The sequence below is a fragment of the Nematolebias whitei genome, chromosome 1 (genome assembly GCF_014905685.2).
Source record: "Nematolebias whitei isolate Nwh7 chromosome 1, NemWhi1, whole genome shotgun sequence".
Lineage (NCBI taxonomy): Eukaryota > Metazoa > Chordata > Actinopteri > Cyprinodontiformes > Rivulidae > Nematolebias > Nematolebias whitei.
The window spans coordinates 61794993-61818521 of record NC_056498.1 but is presented as its reverse complement, the minus strand read 5'-3'; the positions used below and the strand labels follow the sequence as shown (position 1 = coordinate 61818521).

The 23529-nt window shown below is 39.1% G+C and overlaps 1 protein-coding gene across 1 annotated transcript in view; it reads left to right on the top strand.

Moving 5' to 3' along the window:
• Positions 1 to 761: 761 nt before the first annotated feature.
• Positions 762 to 23529, top strand: part of pgbd5 (piggyBac transposable element derived 5) — a 24421-nt gene continuing 1653 nt past the window's right edge. The window contains exons 1-5 of the mRNA XM_037686218.1: positions 762 to 1303; positions 7105 to 7535; positions 10934 to 11068; positions 19449 to 19629; positions 22518 to 22715. Coding sequence (XP_037542146.1) covers positions 946 to 1303; positions 7105 to 7535; positions 10934 to 11068; positions 19449 to 19629; positions 22518 to 22715 — 1303 coding nt within the window. The 5' untranslated portion in view covers positions 762 to 945. The remainder of the gene's footprint in view (positions 1304 to 7104; positions 7536 to 10933; positions 11069 to 19448; positions 19630 to 22517; positions 22716 to 23529) is intronic.

The window sequence follows — 23529 nt, the reverse complement described above, 5'->3', positions numbered from 1 at the left end:
AAAGTTAATTTACTATGTATCCAAAAGATAAAAATCGGGTTGGGCTTGGATAAAATGGCTACGGGCTGGGGCCAGGTTTTTATTAGTAATCCACTTAAACTGTCAAACTGGTTAGCATTTTAGTTGTGCTGTTTAATGCATTATAGTTTGAGATTTTTAATAAAATGCGCAATGACTTTGGAATTTTAGGGGCGGAGATTTTTGAGTTGAGAGATCCAAACAAACAGTTTCCGGACTGTCAAAATAAGAGAGTTCCCGGATCTGGATTGATTGACAGGTCGCATTGTTACGGCATACTTTATTTATTTATTTAGCGTGATCCTAAAGCTCCGCCTTAGTGATCCGACTCGTGAAAAAAAAAAAAAAAAAAATGAACGACATGTAAAAAAAAAAAAAAAAAGTCTCGTACGACTTTATTCTCGTAATACTACGACTTTATTCTCATAATTTTATGGCTTTTTTTTTTCTTAGCGTGGCCCTAAAGCGAGTTACCTTATTGATCGCATCATCTTTTTTTTTATTTTTATTATTATTATTTTATATATTTTTTGTGTGATGGTGTGGGCACTCTTCTGCTTCCATACATCCGTCGGATTTGGGGCAGAGCATGGGGTCTTATTGGCTGACGTGCTTCTGTGTATAAATCGCTTCTCTGTGAACCCGGATGCGTGTACTGCCCAGTGCGTAGCCTCGCAGGCACAGCGAAGGGGCGGAATTGTTTCCGGACGTGGAGCACAGCTACAACCTCCGCCTCCGGTTCCGTAAGTCCGGAAGGGCAGGTGCACCAGAATCTACAGCCAGCCAAGACAAGCGCAGGGTGGTGCCACATCCAAGGCTGCACCTCTCCCCGCTCCCGCAGGGTCGTGACTACCTGCACGTTAGAGTGACAAGACTGAGAGAGGAGGGGAACACGGAGGAGGAGAGGAGCATCACTTGAGGAGGGAGATGGCGGAATGCGGGCGGAAGGCGCTGTCTCTCCTGGAAGCGGCCCGCTCCCGGTATGAGAGCCTGCAGATATCCGACGACGTGTTCGGCGAGTCCGGCGACGACAGCAGCGACAACCCCTTCTACAGCACCTCGGGGGACTCCGACTCCGACAACTACATAGCGGAGGCGGGCGAAGAGGAGCAGCTGCACCACCACCAAAAAAGGAGGGACAAGGAGTGCGGGCACAGCGGGGCAGCGGGTGGCGGCACCAGCGGAGCGGGTCCCCCGGGCTCCCTGTCGCGGAGCCAGGCAGAGGAGGAGGGCTGGACGGAGACGCTGCAGGATGTCACGCTGCCGCCCTACAAGGAGACATACGGTGAGGCACATGAATAAGGTCATTTTTTTTCCGCGGGGGGGGGGGGGGGGGGGGGGGGGGGGGGGTGTGGAGGTGATTGGGCAGGAGTAGTCATGCAGGCTTGTCCACATCACAGTGAAAGCTAGTTTCTTTTCCACCCGCGTGCATCTTGGTCCATGTGGATGCTGAGTGATGGAGAGGAGGATGACACTGCATCAGTAGTTAATGGCAAACCATTTGCCTTTGATAGTCCCCCCCCCCCCCCCCTTTTTTTTTTTTGATGCTGTGGTACTGATGCTGACTTGTGTGTGATCCTGTTTGGATGCATGCTGTTACTCGGCACACTACACACTTAATTAAACACATTAAGCTCATCAACATCATTCTTAATTGCATAAATTCAAGATGCAAATCAAGTCTCATCACTTGTGCATGCAGGAAGATGGACTGTCATGTGCAGCGCTCCATCTGTCGTCCATCTCCTGTGGACTCGTCTCCACGGTTATATTGCTTTACAGCGTCAGAAGCAATAAGGCTGTGGTTGATATGAGCCAAAGCTCCGCTCTGCCCGTCCACAGCAACCTATCAAGTCTCTTACGAACATAACAAGGCGGCTCTGACACACGGTTAAAGTGGCAGGAAGCTGCTCCAGTGTCAGGGAAATGCACTGTACGTGTGTAGAGGGGATTCATTTCGCAAACTGTGCACTGGTTGATAAGAAATAAAAGAGCACATGGGAGAGTCTCTGATGTTGGAGCTGTATGACTCCACTTTGAAGTAAACTGGATTTTAAAAGAAAGCAGTCTTGTCTAACCCGGATTTAAAATCCCAGTGTGGTTTTAACTATCCAGAATAATCCGGCTTGTTGTCAGAGTTTCCTCCGTGGCACAGAAAGTTGCAGTCTGAACTCCTTCAGTTTAGTTTAGCTGCCTTGTTGCTACAGATCTAATCCAACAGGTGTTCTTTCTATGTTCTGGTTGGATTTGTGAAGAACAGTTGGTTTGTTTGCACATGTGCTGGCCCACCACACTGCGTCTGGGGTGGGGTTATTAAGAAAGCTAAAGAAGGATTTCACTCGTGCTGTATTATTTCTGTGTCCCTGGTCTTCAGTGTCTATCTGTGTACCTGTTTGTAGTTTTGACATCTCGACTCTTTGGACTCGGTGCATCGTGACCATAAATCATGAGCCTCAAATCTGTCATTGCGTAATCATCTCATTATGATGTTGGAAGGAATTAAACAAATTTATTCAGCATGTCTCTTAGATTACTGCCATGCACCATATGTCAGGTCATCTGTTTGACCTTCTGCTTCCCGCTGTCTGTGGTGTCCACACATTGCCACTAAAACATGCATTTATATATATATATATATATATATATTTTCTAATTTAACTCTATAATAGCCAAGCAGAAATACATTTTAGTCTTATCCTACCATTTACTTTAAAATGTTTACAAAAAAGGAAAACAAAAAAGTCCCGCAAAAAGCACATTCAGTCTAAAATCGTGCACAGACACCATTGCATTTTTTTTTTATTGGCATGTTGGGGAAAAATCCTGAATATATATATAGAATAAAAAATTTGATTAAAGTCTAAATGCTTCTAAATAAATTATATTTTTTAGTTTATCCACTAGGTCTTTTTTTGTTGTTGTTGTTTCTGACACAAAAATGGACTCCTTCATTTTATTTTATTATAATCCAGAATATTCCAGGGTTTTAACTCTTTAATTCAGAACAGACTGTTATGTAATAAGCTGAAGTTGTTCAAATCTGAAAAAAGGATTTGTGTGATGTAATGCATTGCAGTACAGCACTGTAAGGGATTTGACCCACATTACAGGAATATCAGAAAATTTATCTGGGAAAACCCTCTTAGCAAAGATGATCGGAGATCGCACTCGGATCCTGGACTTCCTTTTTGACTTCCGGTAAAATCCAAGCGAAAAGCATGTTCTGTGTCCTGTGGGAAGGGTTTATGTGCAGCATAAAAATCTCTGGCTGTTTAATCCCTGGGTATAAAAGCTCTAGACAAACACTTGTACCTCAATAACTGAAATAGATTGATTTTATATTGGATAATTTAGAAAGTTTGTATTTGGTTAATCTCTTGACTGAGTTTCGAAGATGTTAGCGGACATAAATATTATGTACCGTATTTTTCGGACTATAAGGCGCATTAAGCGAAACAAAATGGTTAAATAAGTCGAGCTTTAATCAACTCGTTCACAATAACTCTCAACATTGTTCAGCTGTACAGCATAAAATCGGTTTGAGGTCAGTAAACACAACTGATAGATAAAGCGCACTGGATTATAAGGCTCACTGTTGATTTTGGATCAAATTAAAGGATTTGAAGAGTGCCTTATAGTTACAAAAAATACGGTAAGTTCTCATCTTCTGTGATGGTTTAATCATTCATACAGTTCTTTCTCGGGTTGTATTTTAATTTAATTTAATTTTTTTTAGATATGAAGCATTTTGTCTTGGCTTTAACTCTGAAATTCGTTATTTATTTCCCATAAGTCAGGCTATAGGATGTAAAAAGAGTTGCTTTTGAGCCGTTCGGCAGTTTCTTTGGCTGTCGTCTCCGCGAGCATCAGCTGTGTGGGTGTGCTCCATTGTCTTTTTGTCCACCTCTCGCCCGCCTCCACACTTTTAACAACCTACTATTAGGAAGAAAACAAAAAATCTCTTGTGCTTATAATCTTTGATTCAACATCAAGTGACTGAAGTGATAGTCATTCATTATTTTAGCTGCAGAAAACCCACTCGGAAGCAGAGAAACGGGTGCGTGGAGCAAATGAAAACATCGCTCGTTGCCGTTCAGGGATAATTGGACCGCGAGTGTTCAGTTGATCTTGACATTGCTGCACTCAAAATCCAGATTTCTTTACAAGCTCAGAGGGAAAAGTGTCTTATTTGACTGAAGCGAACACAACAAATCACAGCACTGCGCGTCGACTGTGTGACCTCTCCGATCAGCTAAAACACTTCTTAAAGTCTCAGAGGTCTGTCTTGATGTAGGTCTTAATCACGTCATGGCCTCATGCTGACATCATCAGTAGGCTTGTCACAATAACAAATTTTGCTTGCCGATTAATTGTCTCAGAAATTATTGCAATAAACGATAATATTGTTTGAAATTTGACAGTAATTAGTAATTATTGTCAAATTTAAGAAGAAATGTTGGTTAATTTTATTTTGAATGTAGTTTCTTTTTTGACTACCGGATGGCAGTATAAGTCTGAACCTCGAAGGATGGATAGTGAGGGAGCGAGCAGCATGTCGCTTTAAGAAAAATGGGAGGGAGTCCCCTTGACGTGGCATGGGCTGTCTCTCCTTCCTTTTTTTTTTTTTTGGGCTCTCAAAGTGGTGGACGCTCGGTGTGGTTTGAGCTCTTTAGCGTAACATTTGTCACACAAAGCTTTTAATAAAAAATATCAGTAAACAAGTTCTCAGCTTGTTTTTTGCAGAGAAAAACAACTTCTTACTCGAAGGCGCTGGTTTCAGCCGTGAATTTTGGAGCTTCGACAAGACAGAGATTTTTTTTTCCCCGAGGTCGGGCTGTTAGCTTAGCTTCTTAGCTTAGCTGCTTTTAACGATCCAAAAACGCGATTTTGCACGGTTAAAATGGATTTTAAAGAGAAAAGAGAAAGGGAGGGGTCAGTGAAGAACACCAGAGTTGAGCCGTGTCTTCAGTAGAAAGAAGAAACGATAAAGCCAATAAATGAAAATGAGGTCGATCATTTTCTTTTATCATATGATTAATTGATTTACTGTTTATTGGGACAGGCCTAATCATCAATGTTGAGACCTCAAAAAGACGTGTAATTTTATTGTCACATAGACACAGGTGGACTATTGTTTATCCATTAAGATAACAGTTTGAACTCTTACACCTGTAGCGTTAACAGTAGGCCTGTCACAATAAACAATAAATCACTTAATCGCATGATAAATGAAAATTATTGACCTCATTTTCATTTATTGGCTTTATCGCTTCTTTGTGTCTCTCGTTCTACTGAAGACACTTGACGACACGGCTCAGTGTCGATGCTCTTCACTGACCCCTCCCTTTCTCTTTTCTTTAAAATCTATTTTAACGTCCAAAATCGCATTTTTGGATCGTTAAAAGCAGCTAAGCTGAGAAGCTAAGGTAACAGGCCAACCTCGGGGAAAAAAACCTCTGTCTTATCAGAACTCCAAAATCCACGGTTGAAACCCGTACCTTCGTCTAAAAAGTTGTTTTTCTCTGCAAAAAGAAGCTGAGAAGTTGTTTACTTATTTTCTTTTATTAAAAGCTATATGCGAAAAATGCTATGCTAAAGAGCTCAAACCACACCGAGCATCCGTTATTTTGAGAACCAAAGAGAGACAGCCCATGTCACGTCAAGATGCCGCCCTCCCATTTTTCTTAAAGAGACACGCTGCTCGCTCCCTCACTATCCATCCTTCGGTTCAAACAGTCTGATACTACCATCCGGTGGTCGAAAACAGGTACTACACACAAAACAAATTAAATATTTCTTCTTAAATTTGACATTACTAATTATTGTCAAATTTCAAACAATATTATCGTTTATCGCAATAATTTCTGAGACAATTAATCGCCCAGCAAAATTTGCTATCGTCAGGCCTAGTTAAAAGCACACCTTTTTGCTTGTAAAGTAAGTTTGTGTGCTTTGCGTGTTTGCCAATTCACCTGGGTTATAGATCTGTTTAAACAGTATTCGTCTCCGATGTCTTTCCATTGTGCCTTCATTTTGATTCGGTCTATATAGGAGGATGATTTTGGCTTACTTCCTGCCATAACCGGAAGGCAACAAGATTCTGAAACCTTCTGCGGGCAGGGAGATGTCATTCTGTGATGAGCATCACAGCATGGCGGCTGTCAAGTCGTGTAAACTTTCCAACTGTGGCCCTGGGCTTCTGACATTCATACCAAAAGCTGCTGTAGTTGATTCATTTAATGAAAATAATTTAAAAAAGAGATAAAGAACAGGAACTTGTTATGATGCTCTGTTTGCAACACTTTTAAAATGACAGTGTAATTTCTGTGACAGCTCCACAGAATCTAATTTTATCCTGCCTTTGTGTCAAAAACACAAAACTTTGATTCAGCAAGGTCAGCTAAACTAAATGCTTTTTAACGCTCTGAGTCAGGATTAAGTGACAGTTTTGTCTGCCCTCGTGAGACTTATTTTTCTTCTGTCAATAAATCTTGTTGTCTTGTATTTAATTTTGTAATTTCCTTTACTGTAATATCTCTTACAATTTATATTTTGCTATCGTTGAATGTAACTGGAACTCTGTGTTACACAGTTTTGTTCCACCTCATGTACCACATGTGATGCGAAGGACAATAAAGGCCCTTTAACTTTGAATATTTTCATTGCTTCGTTTTGGTTTTTATCCTTTCCTCTCCTTCTTTATATATTTTTTCATACATGTTAAGTTATAGTCCAAACCCTTAATTCTAAAAAAAACCAAAAGACCTGGTCTCAAACAAAAATATAGCTACTGTAGTCATTTCATATGATTATATATGTAAATAAATAATAAATTAATAAATAAAATAAAAAACATTTCACACCTGGTATACTCTATTTATGATGTTGTCCCAGAGAGAGAGAGAGAGAAAAACCCAACAAATCTGGTTTGCCTTTGACACGATACATACAGTAATTTAATTAAACTTAATTATGTTTTGGATTAAATGGAATTAAATTATATCATTTTCCGTCTGTCAGTAAATCTAGTTATCTTCTTTAATGTAATATTTCTTTTCTTTTTAATCCTTTCCTCTCCTGATCCAGGCCCCACTCAGAAGATGCCAGACACAGCCTCCGCCTTGGACTTCTTCCAGCTCTTTGTTCCAGACAACTGCATCCAAAACATGGTCACCCAGACGAACATGTACGCCAAGAAGTTCCAGGAGCGCTTCGGCTCCGAGGAAGGCTGGTGTCCTGTCACAGCCCAGGAAATGAAGGCCTTCTTGGGCTTCGTCATCTCCACCAGCGTGCACCGCTGCGAGTCGGTGCTCAGCATCTGGAGCTCGGGCTTCTTCAGCAACCAGAGCATCGCCTTGAAGATGAGCCAGTCCCGCTTTGAGAAGATCCTCAAGTACTTTCACATCGTGGCGTTCCGGCCGTCCCAGGGAAGCAACCAGGGCCTTTACAAGATCCAGCCTTTCCTGGACTCGCTGCAGCAGTCGTTCAGCTGCACCTTCAGACCATCACAGACACAGGTGTGTACAAGTCTCCAGACGTGGCTTTTCTCAAAGCATCTTCTACTATTTTTAGATTGCATGTTCATTCTTTATTTTCACATGAATCTTTACTGACCTATATTGTCAAACTGATGCAGTTGCTGCAGCATCAGGGGTGTCGGCGTTTGAAGATTTCAGCGTTTTATCAGAACATTTTTTTTTATATAAAGGACTGACTTATTGATTATTGAGCTTTATTTTGCTTCAAATTCAAAATCTGTTCAGGAAACGCTCCCCCTTGTTGCCATTCATATTCCATCTGTAAGGGTTTCCACCCTTCAGCCACTGCCGAGCTATAAAAAATTAATGGAAGCTTCTGGAAATAAGTTGATTCATTTGCTTTTCGTTGGCACAGCGGCTGTAAGGTCATCCTCGCTCTGAATGATGTCACTCACTGCTTCGATTGCATTTAGGAATTCAATCTCCTACAGCAGTCTCCTGCTTTATAACTTGTAAATCTACATTAGTTCATCAGCTTTACACAATAAAAATTGTTGAGTTATTTTGTGATAAGCTGCAATTTCATGCTAAAGATTGCAACTCCTATGCATTAAGATAATACAAATATGAGGGGAATGTCAGTAATTGGTAGTAAAAGCAAAATGTTTAACTTATTATTGTGTTCTTTTTATGTTTCTAGCTTCTTTCAAGGGAAATGAAAGATTTAAATGAACGTATTTCAGTTTTGCAGGCAGCTAAACCCTGTAATCAAAGCCTTGTGTCATAAAAGGGTTAAAGTGCCACACTGTGGTTTGGGTGATTCATCCATTCATGCCTCATTAATATTGGGGTTTTTCATAACTACCGGTATGTTTGACTTGGAAATGATGCGTTGCTATAGTTTCATCAGTAGAACTGAACTTTTGATCAATGCTCAGTTGAGCAAATCATAGAAAAAGGAAAAGGAGAAGAAGCTTGGACATGTCCAGGATAACAAAAACATAAAATCTGAATATTGGTTGGGTTTATATATCTCTAAATTTTTAAATGCTAGTTAGTTTTTAAGTAATTGTTGTTGAAGAATTTGTCCTTGCTATCTAATGTGAATATAGAAGAAAATATCAGTGTGTCTACATTGATGTCATCTGTTTTTTGTTTTTCTGAATGAAAAAAAAAAAGATTATCTAACTTGGTTTGTCACAGTAAATAGCCATACTTGAGTTTTTTTTTTTAACAATATAGCCATAGTCTTTGGCAGCACGACAGCTCAGTGGTTAGCACTGTTGCCTCACAGCAAGAAGGTCCTGTGTTCAATCCCCGGTTGGACCTGGGGTCTTTCTGTGTGGAGTTTGCATGTTGTTCTCGTGCATGCGTGGGTTTTCTCCGGGTGCTCCGGTTTACTCGCACAGACAAAAACATGCATGTTAGGCTGCCTTCAGATCCAGACTTCAGATCCAGACCTTCAGATCCAGACCTCCCTTGCAAATGAGATCTATGATCTCAATGGGATTTGTGTAGTGAGTCACGTGAGGTACGTGTCACTTGTTGTATGACAAATATATGAATTATATATGCATACAATATTCACGAGTTCTTCATTTTTCTGACTGTAAATGCCGTGCATTGAATTTAACAGAAATGTGAACGAGAGACGTTATTTATCTTTGACCCATCAAATGAATGGAATCATTTATTTTCAAAATCAAAGTTTAACATCAAACATTTACATTAATTTGGCAAAATATGAAAATAATAACAGACAGTTTCACAGAAAATGAACTTCAAATCACTCGGCGGTGATTTGAGGACTTTGCTTAAGATATTTCTAAAATATCTGTACTGATTTATGAGAGAGAGGTGGGTTTTAGAGTGAAAGGAGATTATCTTACAGAGAACTGTGTGAGGGAAGTTTAATCTGTTTAACCAGAAATTGCACGCTTCGTCAGATCCTCAGCCCGTCCACGGTACACTTGAGTCGAAGAGGAAATCTTTACCTGGTTTGACGATAGATCAGCTCAGTAAGAGTCCTTCAGACTGTTTCAGCGCCTCCGTTCAGAACAGCTAGAAATCCTCGGAGAGTCGTGCGTGGTTAGTTCAAACAGAAGTATAACTCCAAACTCTTCATAACCGGTTGCATCTCTCAGAACTCTCATTCTCTTGTCAGCTCTCATTCTAACATCTCCCAGAACCCTGTTGAACTGAGAAGTTGCCACATTTTATTTGGGTCGACTTCCTGTTCAATTTAGAGCTTTCTGATTCGTGGAAGGACCAGAAAGAGGAGTGGATTTGTGACGTAAGATGTTATCATAAGTCAAGGATTGTTTACAACATACAGAAAAGATTATTGCAGCAACAGCAGACTTCGTGGAGTCTCACACTTTGTAATCTTTTCAAATGTTAAAACATGACATTTTTCTCGGTAAACATTTTAGTTGACCGAAAACCAACCTTTAACATACTTACGACAGCTTGCTCATTTCAGACAGAAAATCAAGAAAGGCATATTCAGGTGATTTCTTCTCTGAATGAGGAACAAAAATCATTACTTACTGTTTATGTAAAATAAAAATTAGTAGTTCTTTTCAACCTGTAAAGCATTGAGTGAACTAACACAATTTGATTATCAAAACATTTGTAAGACAGTAATGATTATAGAGGATTGTCTTTTCTGCTTGATTAATTCAAGAAAGAAAGTTCATCAGATGGTTCAGACTTATTCAGATCAATGAAAATAACAGTCTCTGTCCATCTGGTATATTTGAGGTCATCTGGTTCACTACATTTGCCTGGTTAAATAAAGGTTAATAATAATAGTAATAATAATAATAAAGCATATTTAGCTTTAATTTGTCTATTGAAGAAGACTTGGCACAAATTAGAGAACATCAGAAAAATTCTTACAAATCTAATGAATGAAGTGAGAATGAAACATCCTGTTAAACTGTTGCAGCTTTATTCCACTTTGTCGTTGTGTGTGAAAAGCAAATGAACAGTTCCAATTAGAAATGTGCTGCAGCTCCTGCTGCAGTTTTTACAACTCAAAATATCAGAAGAAACCAAACGGACTCAATAAAATGATCTGAAATTCAGTTTATTAGAACATGAACTAAATGACGTCACAGATAAAAACCAAGCAGAACCACGGTATTTTCGTCTGACGACAATATGTATTTACTAAGTTATGGTCTAAACACACCAATTTTCTGCTTGTTGCTAAGTTTGTTTGCTCCAGTTTTAGCTATTTTAATTTTGTAGTGGTTGTGAGACAATTGAAAGATGCGCACAAAAGATCTCTGACCTTTTGCCATGATTGCACATCAGACTTTCACACAAAGAGGCCGTTTATTACTCCAGTAACACATTTGTCCTCGTTCTGAGGTTACATAAAACTCATCCAGTACACAGTCAGATGTTCAACAGTATTTGTGGATTTGCAGGTCCTTCACGAGCCTTTGATAGATGAGGACCCCGTGTTTATCACCACCTGTACAGAAAGAGAGCTGAGGAAGAGGAAGAAGAGGAAGTTCAGCCTCTGGGTTCGACAGTGCTCCTCCACAGGATTCATCTGCCAGGTAGATGCACACACGGAAAGAGGGGACACATCAGTTAGGAATAAAAATGTAATCATTTCAGGAAGGAGTTAAGAATTGATGTGTATCTGCTTTAAGTCTATTTTAATTTTCTGCTTTGAAAATAAGTGGGGGGCAGCACGGTGGCACAGTTAGTTGGTAGAGCTGCCACCAGTGACCCCCGTGGCCCAAAAAGGAAGAAGCGCGTAAAGATAATGGATGGATGGAAAACAAATGGTTAAAAAAAAATCATTAAATATGATTTTTTTTTATTCTGCCTGAAGCCAAAAGAAAAAAAAAAAACTTTTGTGAAAACATCAGAGGCTTTGATCTACAACCAGTTTCTAATCCAACTTTCATCTTGTTCATGTTGCATCAGTCTCACACAAAGTGGGATTTATGGGTGCAAAGTTGCAAAATTCATTTTTAGAATTTGATCATATTCATCTTGAAAACCAGCCACTAGAGAGCACAAGCCAGTGTATTTCTTGTGTCTTGTGCCAGTCCCAAACCTGGGTAAATGGTGAGAGTTGTGTCAGGAAAGGCTTCTGACGTAAAACATCACTTTTGCCAAAACTATACTCATCAAAGCGAAACCATACCATATTGGTTGCGGCCCGGATTAACAATAACCGCTACTGGTGCTATTGACAAACAGTGTGCCGGCAGAAATTGTGCTAGACCACGAGGAAGGCAACATGTCAGGAGACAGAGGGAGAAGAGGAAAGTTAAGAATGTAGGACTGAGGGTTGCAACTCTAAATGTGGGGACAATGACAGGCAAAGGTAGAGAGCTGGCTGGCATGATGCAGAGAAGGAAGGTAGATGTTTTATGTGTCCAAGAGACCAAGTGGAAGGGCATCAAGGCTTGCAGCATTAGAGCAGGGTTTAAACAGTTTTACCATGGTATGAATAGAAGGAGAAATGGAGTAGGAGTGGTCCTGAAGGAGGAGTTGGCGAAGAATGTAGTAGAGGTGAAAAGAGTGTCAGATAGGGTGATGTGCCTGAAGGTAGAAGTAGAAGGTCTGATACTAAATGTTGTCAGTGGTTATGCTCCACAGGTTGGATGTGATGTAGAGGAGAAAGATCAATTGTGGAAGGATCTGGATGAAGTGATAGAGAGTATTCCCAGGGAGAAGAGAGTGGTGACCAGAGCAGACCTGAATGGACATGTTGGTGAAGGAAATGGAAGGGATGAGGAAGTGATGGGTAGGTTTGCTGCCAAGGAAAGAAATGAGGATGGTTTCATGCCAAGAAAGAGCACCACAGACGCCATCTTTGCTTTGAGAATGCTGAGATTATAGAGAGGGTCAGAAAGGACTTTATTGTGTCCTTGTGGATTTAGAAAAAGCATATGACAGGGTGCCGAGGGAGGAGGTGTGGTATTGCATAAGGAAATCTGGAGTGGCAGATAAGTATGTTAAACTGGTACAGGACATGTATGAGGACAGCAGGACAGTGGTGAGATGTGCTGTAGGAGTGACAGATAGCGTTAAGGTGGAGGGGGATTGCATCAAGGATCAGCTCTGAGCCCCTTCTTGTTTGCTCTGGTGATGGACCAACTAACAGATGAGGTCAGGCAGGAACCCCCATGGTCTGATGTTTGCAAATGACATTGTGATCTGTGGTGAGAACAGGGAACAGGTTGAAGAGAACGTGGAGAGGTGGAGGTATGCACTTGAAAGAAGAAGAATGAAAGTCAGCCGTACTAAGACAGAATACATGTATGTGAATGAGAAGGAGGTTGGTTGAACAGTGAGGCTACAAGGAGCAGAGGTCCCAAAGGTGCAGGACTTCAAGTACTTGGGGTCCACTGTCCAGGAAAATGGAGAGTGTGTCAAAGAGGTGAAAAAGAGAGTCCAGGCAGGATGGAGTGGATGGAGAAAAGTTTCAGGAATGATTTGCGACAATAGGGTCTCAGCGAAGGGACAGTGGGTACCCAACATTTTTCAGTCAGGTCATCTGGACAGTTTCTTTTTTTGTGCAGAAACATTTCGCCTTCAATCCGAAAGGCTTCATCAGTCAAGGAAACACACAACACAAAACTGATTCTTCCCCCAACAGCTTACTCCAAAGTGGAACAAACCAGTTATGTTGGTGCTAAGATGGTCTCTTTGTCACGCCCCCAAGGGGCAGATGGAAAAATATTGGATTTTATTCCTGGATTATTGCGCATGGACTTTGTTGACAGTGGGTACCATTTATTGGTAAGAAGGATGTTAGAAATTTAGCTGCCAGGAAAAAGACAAAGAGGAGATATATGGATGCAGCTGAGAGAGGACATGGAGGTAGTTGGAGTGAGAACAGAGGATGCAGAAGACAGAGTGAGATGGAAGAGGATGATTCACTCACTGTGCTGATCTCTAAAGAGGGGAAAGCTGAAAGAAGAAGAAGATCATATTCGTCTTGAACTCGAGAAATGTCTTCTGGTTGTCCGATTTGTCTTTAGATGTTTTAGTGTAAATTATATACCGGTGGGTAAGATCTGTGTTGCCAGATCTCAAAGCAGAGCTGCTCTGCTGACGAACAACCTTACCCTGAATCTAACCTGCAACTCCCACACTTGTTTCTTATGCAGCATCAAATGCATGTCTATCAGCTGCAGATTAGAACTACAAGAAGACTCGTACACCTCTCCCATTTTCAAATACTGCACTCTTTACTCAAGATGGCGTCTCACAAATAACTATTTTCAAGGTTTTTTATTATGTGATTTTTAAGTGTTTTTGTTCTTTTAAAATACATTTTGTTAAAGGTTTTGTCTTTAAACATGTAGTGGATATTGTGCAAGTGTTTTATTCAGCCCACACACACAGAAAGGCCAGCACCAAATGAGATTTTGATCTCGGTGGGGTTTTAAATCTGGTTAAATAAAGGAAATGAAACATTATCAACACTGTTTTTTTTAGTATTTCTGTCAAAAAGCATTTGTCTCAGAGGTAAGAATGTTGCCTCGGACTTCTGCTTAAAATAACAGAAAGGAATGGATTTAAAAATTAAATAAAATATCCAATATCAACCTGTTCTTTCAATGAAACAGTGTCCTAGATAGTTCAAGTACAAGGTGTGTTTTTAATGTGTCTGTTTTATGGTGGTATTATTGATGTTTTCATCATTCTCATTTTTAAAAATTAAGCTAGCACTATCTTATTGGTTTCAACACTTGGTATCCTCAGACTTTTTAAGCTTTTGTGGTTTATTCAGTCAAACTCATTAATGTGGGACGGACCCTAATGACATGCTGGTGAAGATTCTCAGTCATCTAGGACATGACAAATTCAAAAAACGTTCAATACAGAAACAACTGGACTTTATTTAAAGGACCCTGACAGCTTTATGTAGAAATCCCACTATACACATACAAATATTATACTAATAATTGTAATAATTCTCTAAATTGCGAAAGACGAAGCTTTTTCTTAGTTTACACATTTCCCAGGAGAAATTGAAGTCGGCCTGTCTCGAGGCCAGCCGGGGAGACAGATTCAGATAATCCACAATTGTTGGCTTATTCAGGCAGACTGTCAGCCTTTGAGTCTGTACTGATAACTTCCAAGGTCCGAAATGGCCAAATTAGGGTGCATTCTGCTGGTCCGTGCTTACGAGCTTCTTCAAGGTTGTTTCCATGCTGACGAGTCCCAAAGCCGCAGGTGGCCTGCGATTCAAATCACTTCCAACTAATGGTTTCGCTTGTAAATCAGCTGATTTTGAGTCCTCAAAGCACGAACCAGACATAGACAGCAGCCTGACGAGGTCCAAATGAGCTGTGACCATCTTCTTTGTATGTTGATAAACCAGGATAAACCAACCCGCTAATATATGTGTGTATGTATATGTATATCAATTGGTACTGGGCCGCACAGAAGAGGAAAAATTAAAATAAAATTGTAAAATACACTAGGGATGCACGATATTGGATTTTTGGCCGATATCCGATATGTTAAAACTTATTTGACCGATACTTTCTTTTGCCAGAACAGAGCCCTCTTATTTAGGCTTATTTGCTATAAAATTGTGTAAGAGCTGGTGACATATATTCAGTAATAGCCATATGATATGCATAGCACTTTAACTTAATTTAAATGAAAAGTGTTAAATATTATTTATTAGCATTAGTCACCTGTGATGCTGTCTCACTTGTGGAGGCTTGTTCCGGGTTCCTAGCTGCAGTGTGGGATCCTCTGCACTCGTGTGCATGAAGGACAGACTTTTTAAGTTCAAAGTTTTTGTCTATCCATTGTGCCGTAAGACTAACGGGGCTAACACTTGACATCTAACTGTCTGTGGTAAAACTCACCCAACAAGTCATGCTATCGGCTATTAGCTTCTCAATGACGTCGGTAATGACGGCTTGTAACTTGGGTAAGATTATGTCGGAGAAATATCTCCGACTGGGGACGATGCAGTGAGGTTCATCGTAGTCCATAATTCTTCAGAATCTGACATCCTCACCACGAAAAAAACCTTCCACACCGCCGACATTTTGAATTTTCCTGTCCGCTGTGATCAGATCAGGTAGACATGCGTGACGTCATCACATTGCGTTTCCGCTGCAGACATCCTTGTCACTGGGTTGTCATACAAAAACAGCGTCTTTTATATCGGTGAGTTATTTTGATGGAATGGCCGATGTCCGATATTGAACTTTAACATTAATACCGGCCGATACCGACACCATGCCGATAATATTGTGCATCCCTTAAATACACCAGAATGTAGGAAATGGCATTTACTTTATTCAAAATTCTCGGGGGGGAGACCCCAACACACCCCTCCCTGACCCGCCCACTATTTGCATTCCAGCATCTTTGGTTTACAAGTTTAGCCCTGACAGGTGATTTGGTCACGGGAACAGGTGTGAAAAGGCAGATGGGTGAGATGTTACGAGGACGCTGCTAATAAAGTTGCATACACAGTGGATTCGCGTTTATTATATTTAGAAAATACCAGTTTTTATGCCGGGCATATTATTTTATTGTTGCATTTATCCACCGCACTTTAAAGACCGGTCCGTGAAAATATTGTCTGACATTAAACCGGTCCGTGGCGTAAAAAAAGTTGGGGACCGCTGATGTAGCGTCTGTTCAGTTTATCAGGTCATACTGACCTCCTGCTCCAACAAGCCTTGTTCCCTTACACTGATGAGCTTTGTCAGGGAGAGACCTCAACATCTTCTGGTTTTAGATATTTTCATTCAGATTTAAAAAAAAAAAAACGCTCTATGAATATCCAACAGAGGTAAAAGCGCCAGGATTACCAGGATTGACTGGACATCCAGCAACTTTCACGTGTTTCCAAATAGATCTTTATGTGTTGTGATGACAGGAAAATGATTCTGTTTCAAACACAAGAGGTAAAACTTGAGTACATATATAATCTACGAGATGGAAACTTACTCAGACAGAGAGAAAACAACAGAAGAGGAGCACAGGAGGAGAAGCTGAAACAGGAGTCACAGCTTCAGACATCAGAACCTGTTTCTGACACTTTAAAAACCGTAGCATCGCAAATACAAGCTTTACTGTATCTCTGGCCTTTTAACTGAACTAACATTTCAGTACAAGGACAAATGTAGGCAGATGTGGAGCAATTAGAGAAGAACAAGATTACGTTATAAATTTAGACCTTTTTACTGCATAAAACCTATAAGATTGAATGAAGACACTCTACAGGAGGAGAGTTCCTTTTTATAACCTGGAAGCAAACCAAAACTGCATTAGTGGGGAGAACAAAAGATGAGCAGAATATTAATTCATCCAGTTCCTTTTTCTTGTAGTAATCTTTAGAAAATAAATCGATTAATTTGTTCTTGCACATTATTTCTTGTACTTGCACATCACATATTTAAAACAAGCGATAATGAACAAAAACCATGACGTACTTTGTCATTAAAAGCCGCACTCCATTATTGCGTCAGTTTACCAAGAGAATTTTAAAAAAAGCATTTGACTGCAGCCATTTGGTAACGCCTGTCTTTACCCGGCTGCTGTTGTCCAACTCATGTCTCCGCTGACATCGTCTGCCTAAATGAATTGTGTAAAGGGAAAGAAAAGGGTGGGGGAAAGTCAGAAATAAAATGAGTTAGTAGAACAAATCAATGAGTTTCCATTAGCCAATGGGCACACAAACGTGTGTAAACACAAACACTCTCCCAGATGCATGAACTTGCCATTAAGACTAATTGCTGCAGGGCAAGTGTGGATGCAGGCTAATGCTGTTTAACTCTGCAGAAAGTGCAAAAGTTGCATAGTGGAACTGTTTGTACACTTTATTGTACCATGCCTGATTATAGCTTCTGTTGAAACACAATCACTGCTTTGTGTTGCTTTTAAGATTTAACAGCAAAACGTGTGAAGCAGCACATTTCAGCACGCTCTGATCCAGACAAACTGTGAATGTTCACAGCTCCTGGTGGGGATGCAGATTCAGAGACATGATATATAATTTTTTTTCTATTGACTCTTCAAAATGTCATAATAAAACAATTAAACTTGTTGATGTACAAAGATATTTTCACCACGTGGTTTCTCTTGTGTAGAGATGCCATTTTTGTGCACCCAACATCAGCGTCGAGGTAATAGTGTGAATGCTGATTCAGCCGTTTTTTTTCCTTTTATTTATTTTTTTATTTATTTATTTGCAATTTAACTAATAGTACTTCTGCATAATTTGAGCTAGTTTAGTTGTTCATAGTATAGCCATACGTTCAGCTCATTCAGGAGGTATGAATTGTTTTTTGTAACTTTTTTACTTTTTAAAGATGTTTATTCATTTTAACAATTTTTTTTTTATTTACATTTATTTAAAAAAAAAACATTGTTCCTTTGGACAACTGCTTCAGCAGACTTGCTTTATTTCTGTTTTCTAATTTGTTTAGTCTTTTAGCTAAGCTTTCGCTCCTTTTTAGTTCACCTTTTCTTGTTTTAAGCTAGCAGTTTGCTAAATTTAGCTTCCAGCTTTAAATAAGTTTAGCTTCTAGCTAGCCATTTGTTACTTTTATCTTTAAGCTAACCTTTTGCTCTTATCTTTTTCACTTTATTTTGCCAATGTCACATAACAGAAATCACAAAATGACACATACCAAGGTCTCCGTATGGCATCGGGGGGGGGAAAAAATATATATATATATATATATATAATATATATATATATACACCTTACTCTCCGCTGTACACGTTGTACCACCGTATGTCTCATCAGTCCAAATAAGTTTAATAAAGTGGAAAAAACAAATACGTCGCCTCACCATATAAGTCACATCTATTATGCGTCACCACTGATGCGTTTCTTACGCGTCACCGCTGACAACCCGAAAACATGGGCCGGTGTTGTGCCAAAAATCGAGTGGCTGCCAAATGGCGGCAGCAGGAGCATGCACGGGAGGACTTTCACAAGAATTTAGCAAGATTAGCACTTAAAAACAATTATTTGTTTGCTCGAAATTGTAGCAAAAGTGTGTCTCAGTCTAACTTTTCCTTAATAAATGCAGTTTGCACTTTAATGGTCAAATCAGCTGAATTTCAAAAGACAATTCGCGGAGGCATGCAGAGTGAGGACTCGCTGTGCATTTCTTCGAAATTTAACAAGAAAACCACCTAAAAACAATTATTTGTTTGCTTGAAATTATAGTAAAGGTGTGTCTCAGTTGAACTTTTCCTTAATAAATGCACTTTAATGGTCAAATCAGCTGCATTTCGCCGCACCGGCCAGGCGAAATGCAGCTGATTTCACGTTTGTTGCAGGGGTTCTGGAGCGAGACAAAGATGGCTTGTTATGGCAAGCCATGTGTCTCGTTAATAGCCAGTTTTACCTATTAATGAGACACTTGGCTTACCATATTAGTCGAGGGCACTCTAGTGGCTGAAAATGGTAGTGTTCAATATTTTCCATGTCAGAATGTATGAAATAATCAAACCTTGGCCAAAAATTGGGTTATAAATATGGGATAAAAACATAAATATGTATATATATATATATATGTAAGCATTTGTAAAAGCCACCACTGAGCCCACTTAAAAGAAAGAATCAGAGAGCACCAAGTTGTGGAATCAGGCCAGCTGCATCTCGATTTACACCCTCTTTAATCTCGACCGTGGAGGAGATATATGTGACCCAAAAGAATCGCAGCATCTGTATGAAATGTGTCACATTCAATGTGCTATTGGAACCAAACTGATATTTTATTACCCAATGTGCATATTACTATAAAATGCTTGTATTTATGAGCCCAAGTGGGCTGTGATTTCAGCCAGTAATTTGCTTTTTTAAATGCGACGGCTTTGATTGTGAGGGTTTCTACCAAGGAAGATGATAAAGTGATACTTTAGCTAGAACTGCAGTAATGTTTGCTGTTTTCTTTACCTGTTCTACTCCTGTCTCTGCAGGTGTCTGTGCATCTAAAGGAGGGACAGGGCACAGATAGTCTGGCCACCTTGAAGAATAAACCTCAGCTCCACAGCCTCGTGGCCAAGCAGCTTTGTCAGAACGTCTCCGGCAAGAACACCATCATCTTCACTGGACCGTCCATCACGAGCCTCGGCCTCTTCACTGAATTCAGCAAACAAGGTGCACAAACAGGCTGTAGCATCTCATCGTGATCAGACACCATCATGCTGCAGCTCTTGTTTTGTTCTTTCACTTTCATTTTGTGCTTTGACGCACAGATTGTAATCAGACTCCTCATCTTATCACCCCTTTTTTAACATTTTTTTTATTACTTTTTAAGTGCAAAGTAAAATCAAGTATTTTTTTCTTTCCGGTTCAGAAAAGCTGTTTAGCCTCTAGCTAATATTCCTTTTCAGTCCAAATCAGTTTTTTAAAGGTTACATTATCAAGTAGCGTTTTCTGAGGAGTTTTTATCAGCTTTCTTCCCAAACAGAAGTTGCCAGTGAGCTGAGCAGAATTTGTTGCTGCAGCGTCAAAAATCTGAAGCAGAGGGAGAAAAGGGCTGCATCTGACCTGGATTGATGCTGGAATCAGATAAAAAGCCAACCAAGACAGGACACTTTGTACAGAAGAGCCAGATTCACAGAATCAAGTCCTAAATGCTTTTTTGTGTGTGAGAGAGGTTTATAACTGAGTAAATGGGCGCAGAGTGTCAATGAGTGACAAATGCTGTGTCACCTTTCAAAAGTGTCAAGGAAAACAAGCTTTACTGCTTCCTTACCAAATAGAAACATCCTTTAAAATAATCAAATTAACTATTCCATCACATAATACTTTGTAGCTGCAGCTGTCATTGTGATGTTTAGTGGTATTATTTTTGAATTAACAACAAAGTGTTATGGCTTAATCTTTACCTTTTTTGAAAATCAACAACTTTCAGAGTGAATAAAATCATTTTAATTTGAACCATATTTTACTATAAAGTCTTACTTAAACAACACAGTAATGGATTAGTAAAGTAGTTGATGGTAGTTTCAATGCTACAGTGAAAAACTATCAGATTCTTGTTTCGCTTTTCTCAAATTGTCTCTTTTCGCTTGTGCATTTAAAACATCCTTCTCTTGTTTTTTTTGTTTTTTTTTAATAAACTAAACTAGAAACTCCATGGGAGCTTCAGTACAAGTAAAAAAAAAAAAAGGCCAGAGGAAAATTTAAAAACTAAAATTAATTTTGATTAATTAAAACTATCAGCCACTCCACTCTGCTGAAAGAACGAACATGTGAAGGCATTGTCCAACAAATTCCTTTCCTGCAGAGATAATTAGCAGAGTTAATCACCCTGCATTCTTCTAAAGTGATGACTGTGGACACACACTTATTAACAATGTAGAAGGAACAAATTAGCTCAGCTACATGACTGGTTTTGGCCCATTTGAGTAAAATAAAGGAAGGGGTGGAATCATTTTGAGAAATACCGTTACTAGAGAAATTTAATTTACTGTGAAAATGCAGTGTGAATGCTTATTGCTGAAGAAATTGTAAAAAAAAAAAAAAAAAGTCTGAAATTAACTAAAAAAAAAACATGCTGAAGTGGAAGAACAAGCCTAATTTAGCAGAAGAAAGCATAAAGAGCACATATTTGCCGAAATAGATTTAAATAAGAAGAAATTAGCATAAAAATAAGCAAAATAGCTTAAAAAAAGGCTGAAATTGCCAAGAAAATGGCTGAAAAATATCTGAAAGGCAAATTGAAAGGAATTCAAGAAGGAATTGAAAAAAAGCTGAAATGGGGGGAAAAAAATGGAATTGGGTGAAAAAGCTAAAATTAGCACAAAAACAACTGAAATATCAGAAATGGCTGAAACTAGCATAATTAAGCAGAAAGGAGTATAACAAACTAAAATTTGCAGAAATAAGTTAATTAGACTGAAAGTCGTAGAGATTACCGTGAAAAACTTGAATTTATCTGAGAACAGCTGAAATTAGCTAAAAATGCTAAAAAGGTAGCTGAAAAGGTAGAACAAGCTTAAGTTAGCAGAATAAAGTAAAGAAGCAGAAATGAGTACAAAAAGTGGAAATTATCTGAAAAAAGCTGAAATTAGAAAAAAAAAAACAGCTGAAAAGTAGCTAAAAAGCATAAAGAAGCTTAAATTACCAGAAGGAAATGGAGAGAGACCATTTTTGATGAATTAGGTAGAAAAAAGTTTAAATTTGTGCAAAAAATGTGGAATTGGCTGAAAAAAACAAAATTTGCATAAAACTGCTAAATAGTAGCTGAAATAGTAGAAAAAGCTTAAATTTGCAGAAAGAACCTGAAAAGAGCACAACACAGCTTAAACAAACCCAGCTGAAGCTGAAAATAGCTGAAAAAAGTTTAAATTTTCTCAAGGCAGCTGAAAGAAGCTGAACCAGAACAAAATATGAAAGGAGCAGTAAAAGGTTTTAAACAGATCTAAAGATTTTGAAGGAGGTAAAATGAGCTCAATTCATTTTCTATGAGGAAAAAAGTGGCAGAAAAGACTAATAAATATTTCAAAAAGCTAAAGTTGCACCAACACCAAAAGTCATAGTGGGATTGTCCTGAAAGAGTTGAACGTTTTGAGAATACACCCACATATTTGAGATTTGAGCATGGACTTTGTTATTTTGAGATATGATTTGTTGAAATAGATTGAAAACTGCGGGACGAGAATCACGTCGAAAAACGTACAGAAGAACAATGGATCACAATAGTGTTAATGCTTCATAAACATTCACACAATTAATAAATAAACTAAGTTTTCTCTTCTATATTTGTCCTAACAAGGGAGAGAAACTGATTGTTCACTGGTTGATAATTGTTTCGTAAAATTATTAACTAAATGGAGGTGCTCAAAGAAATGTTTTGTTTACGTTTAAATCTAATGTGACAAAATGGCCAGAAAATCATCCAGTTATCCAATTTGTTGGAAGTGGTTTTGTTTTTTTCTAGCGATAAAGAGATCAGTCCTTCCACTGAGCAATATCTGATTATCTGCACGTTTCAGAGGAGCATGTTTTAGTGTTTTCTCCCTCCGTCCCCACTCCAGATATCTTCTGCTGCGGTTTGCTGAGCACCAGGAAGAGCGACTGCACAGGCTTACCACAAAGCATGCTGGTCTGCAGCTCCACGCCAGCGCAGCGGGGCCAGTCCCGCGTCATGATGAAAGGCAGCATGTCCCTGATCAGCTGGTACAACAAGGGACACTTCAGGTTCCTCACAAACGCTTACTCCCCAACAAAACAAGGTGCGTACAGGAAATGGCACACCCCAAGTTATCTTTACACAACATTATGTTTGTTTTGCTTTTATATTAAATTTGATAAAGCTGTAAAGAGATTCAGATGTATTCTTACCCATACAATATGCATCATTGCATAAAAGGTAATATACAAAGACTTTAAACTTCCTTCTATAATAGTAAATGCATAGTTGTAAAAAGGCTTTACTGTGATTTTTGGATGAAACTACCAATGAGAGAAATTGGCAAATCATCAAATGTTCCTGTCAGTGAGAATCAATGAGAACTTCTAATCCACATTAATCTGTTTCCAGGAGAGAGGACAGGATCATGATACTGCAACCTCATCTTTGTTTGCCTAATCCACTCTTGATTAAACAGTTTTGTGCAGCTTTAAACTTAGCCATCGATTGCAGTGTGTATCTGTTTTCTGATGGAGGAGTGAGGAGGTGATGTCTCACATCTGGTAATTTGTTACTGCCCAGCAGTGGTTTGTCAATCCTTCTGAATCTGAGCATTACGAACAAAGTTTCTTCCAAACCTGATCTTTTCTTTTCCAGTCAGCTTACAGTACAATGTATCACAATTCATTAGATGGTTAAAAGAATGAAGGAGCTATCACCCGCCACCATTCGTACTAGAGTTTGAGACTAAAGTTCCATTACACTGAGAGATAACAAAGTTGAAGCTGTCTTAGTCAAACGTCCATCAGTTGTAGATTTATATCCACTTGTTAATTTCTGAAATTAGTAATGCAGTCCATCCAGTAGTTCATGAGATATTTTGCTGACAAACAGTGTTACTCCAACAGTTACACTAA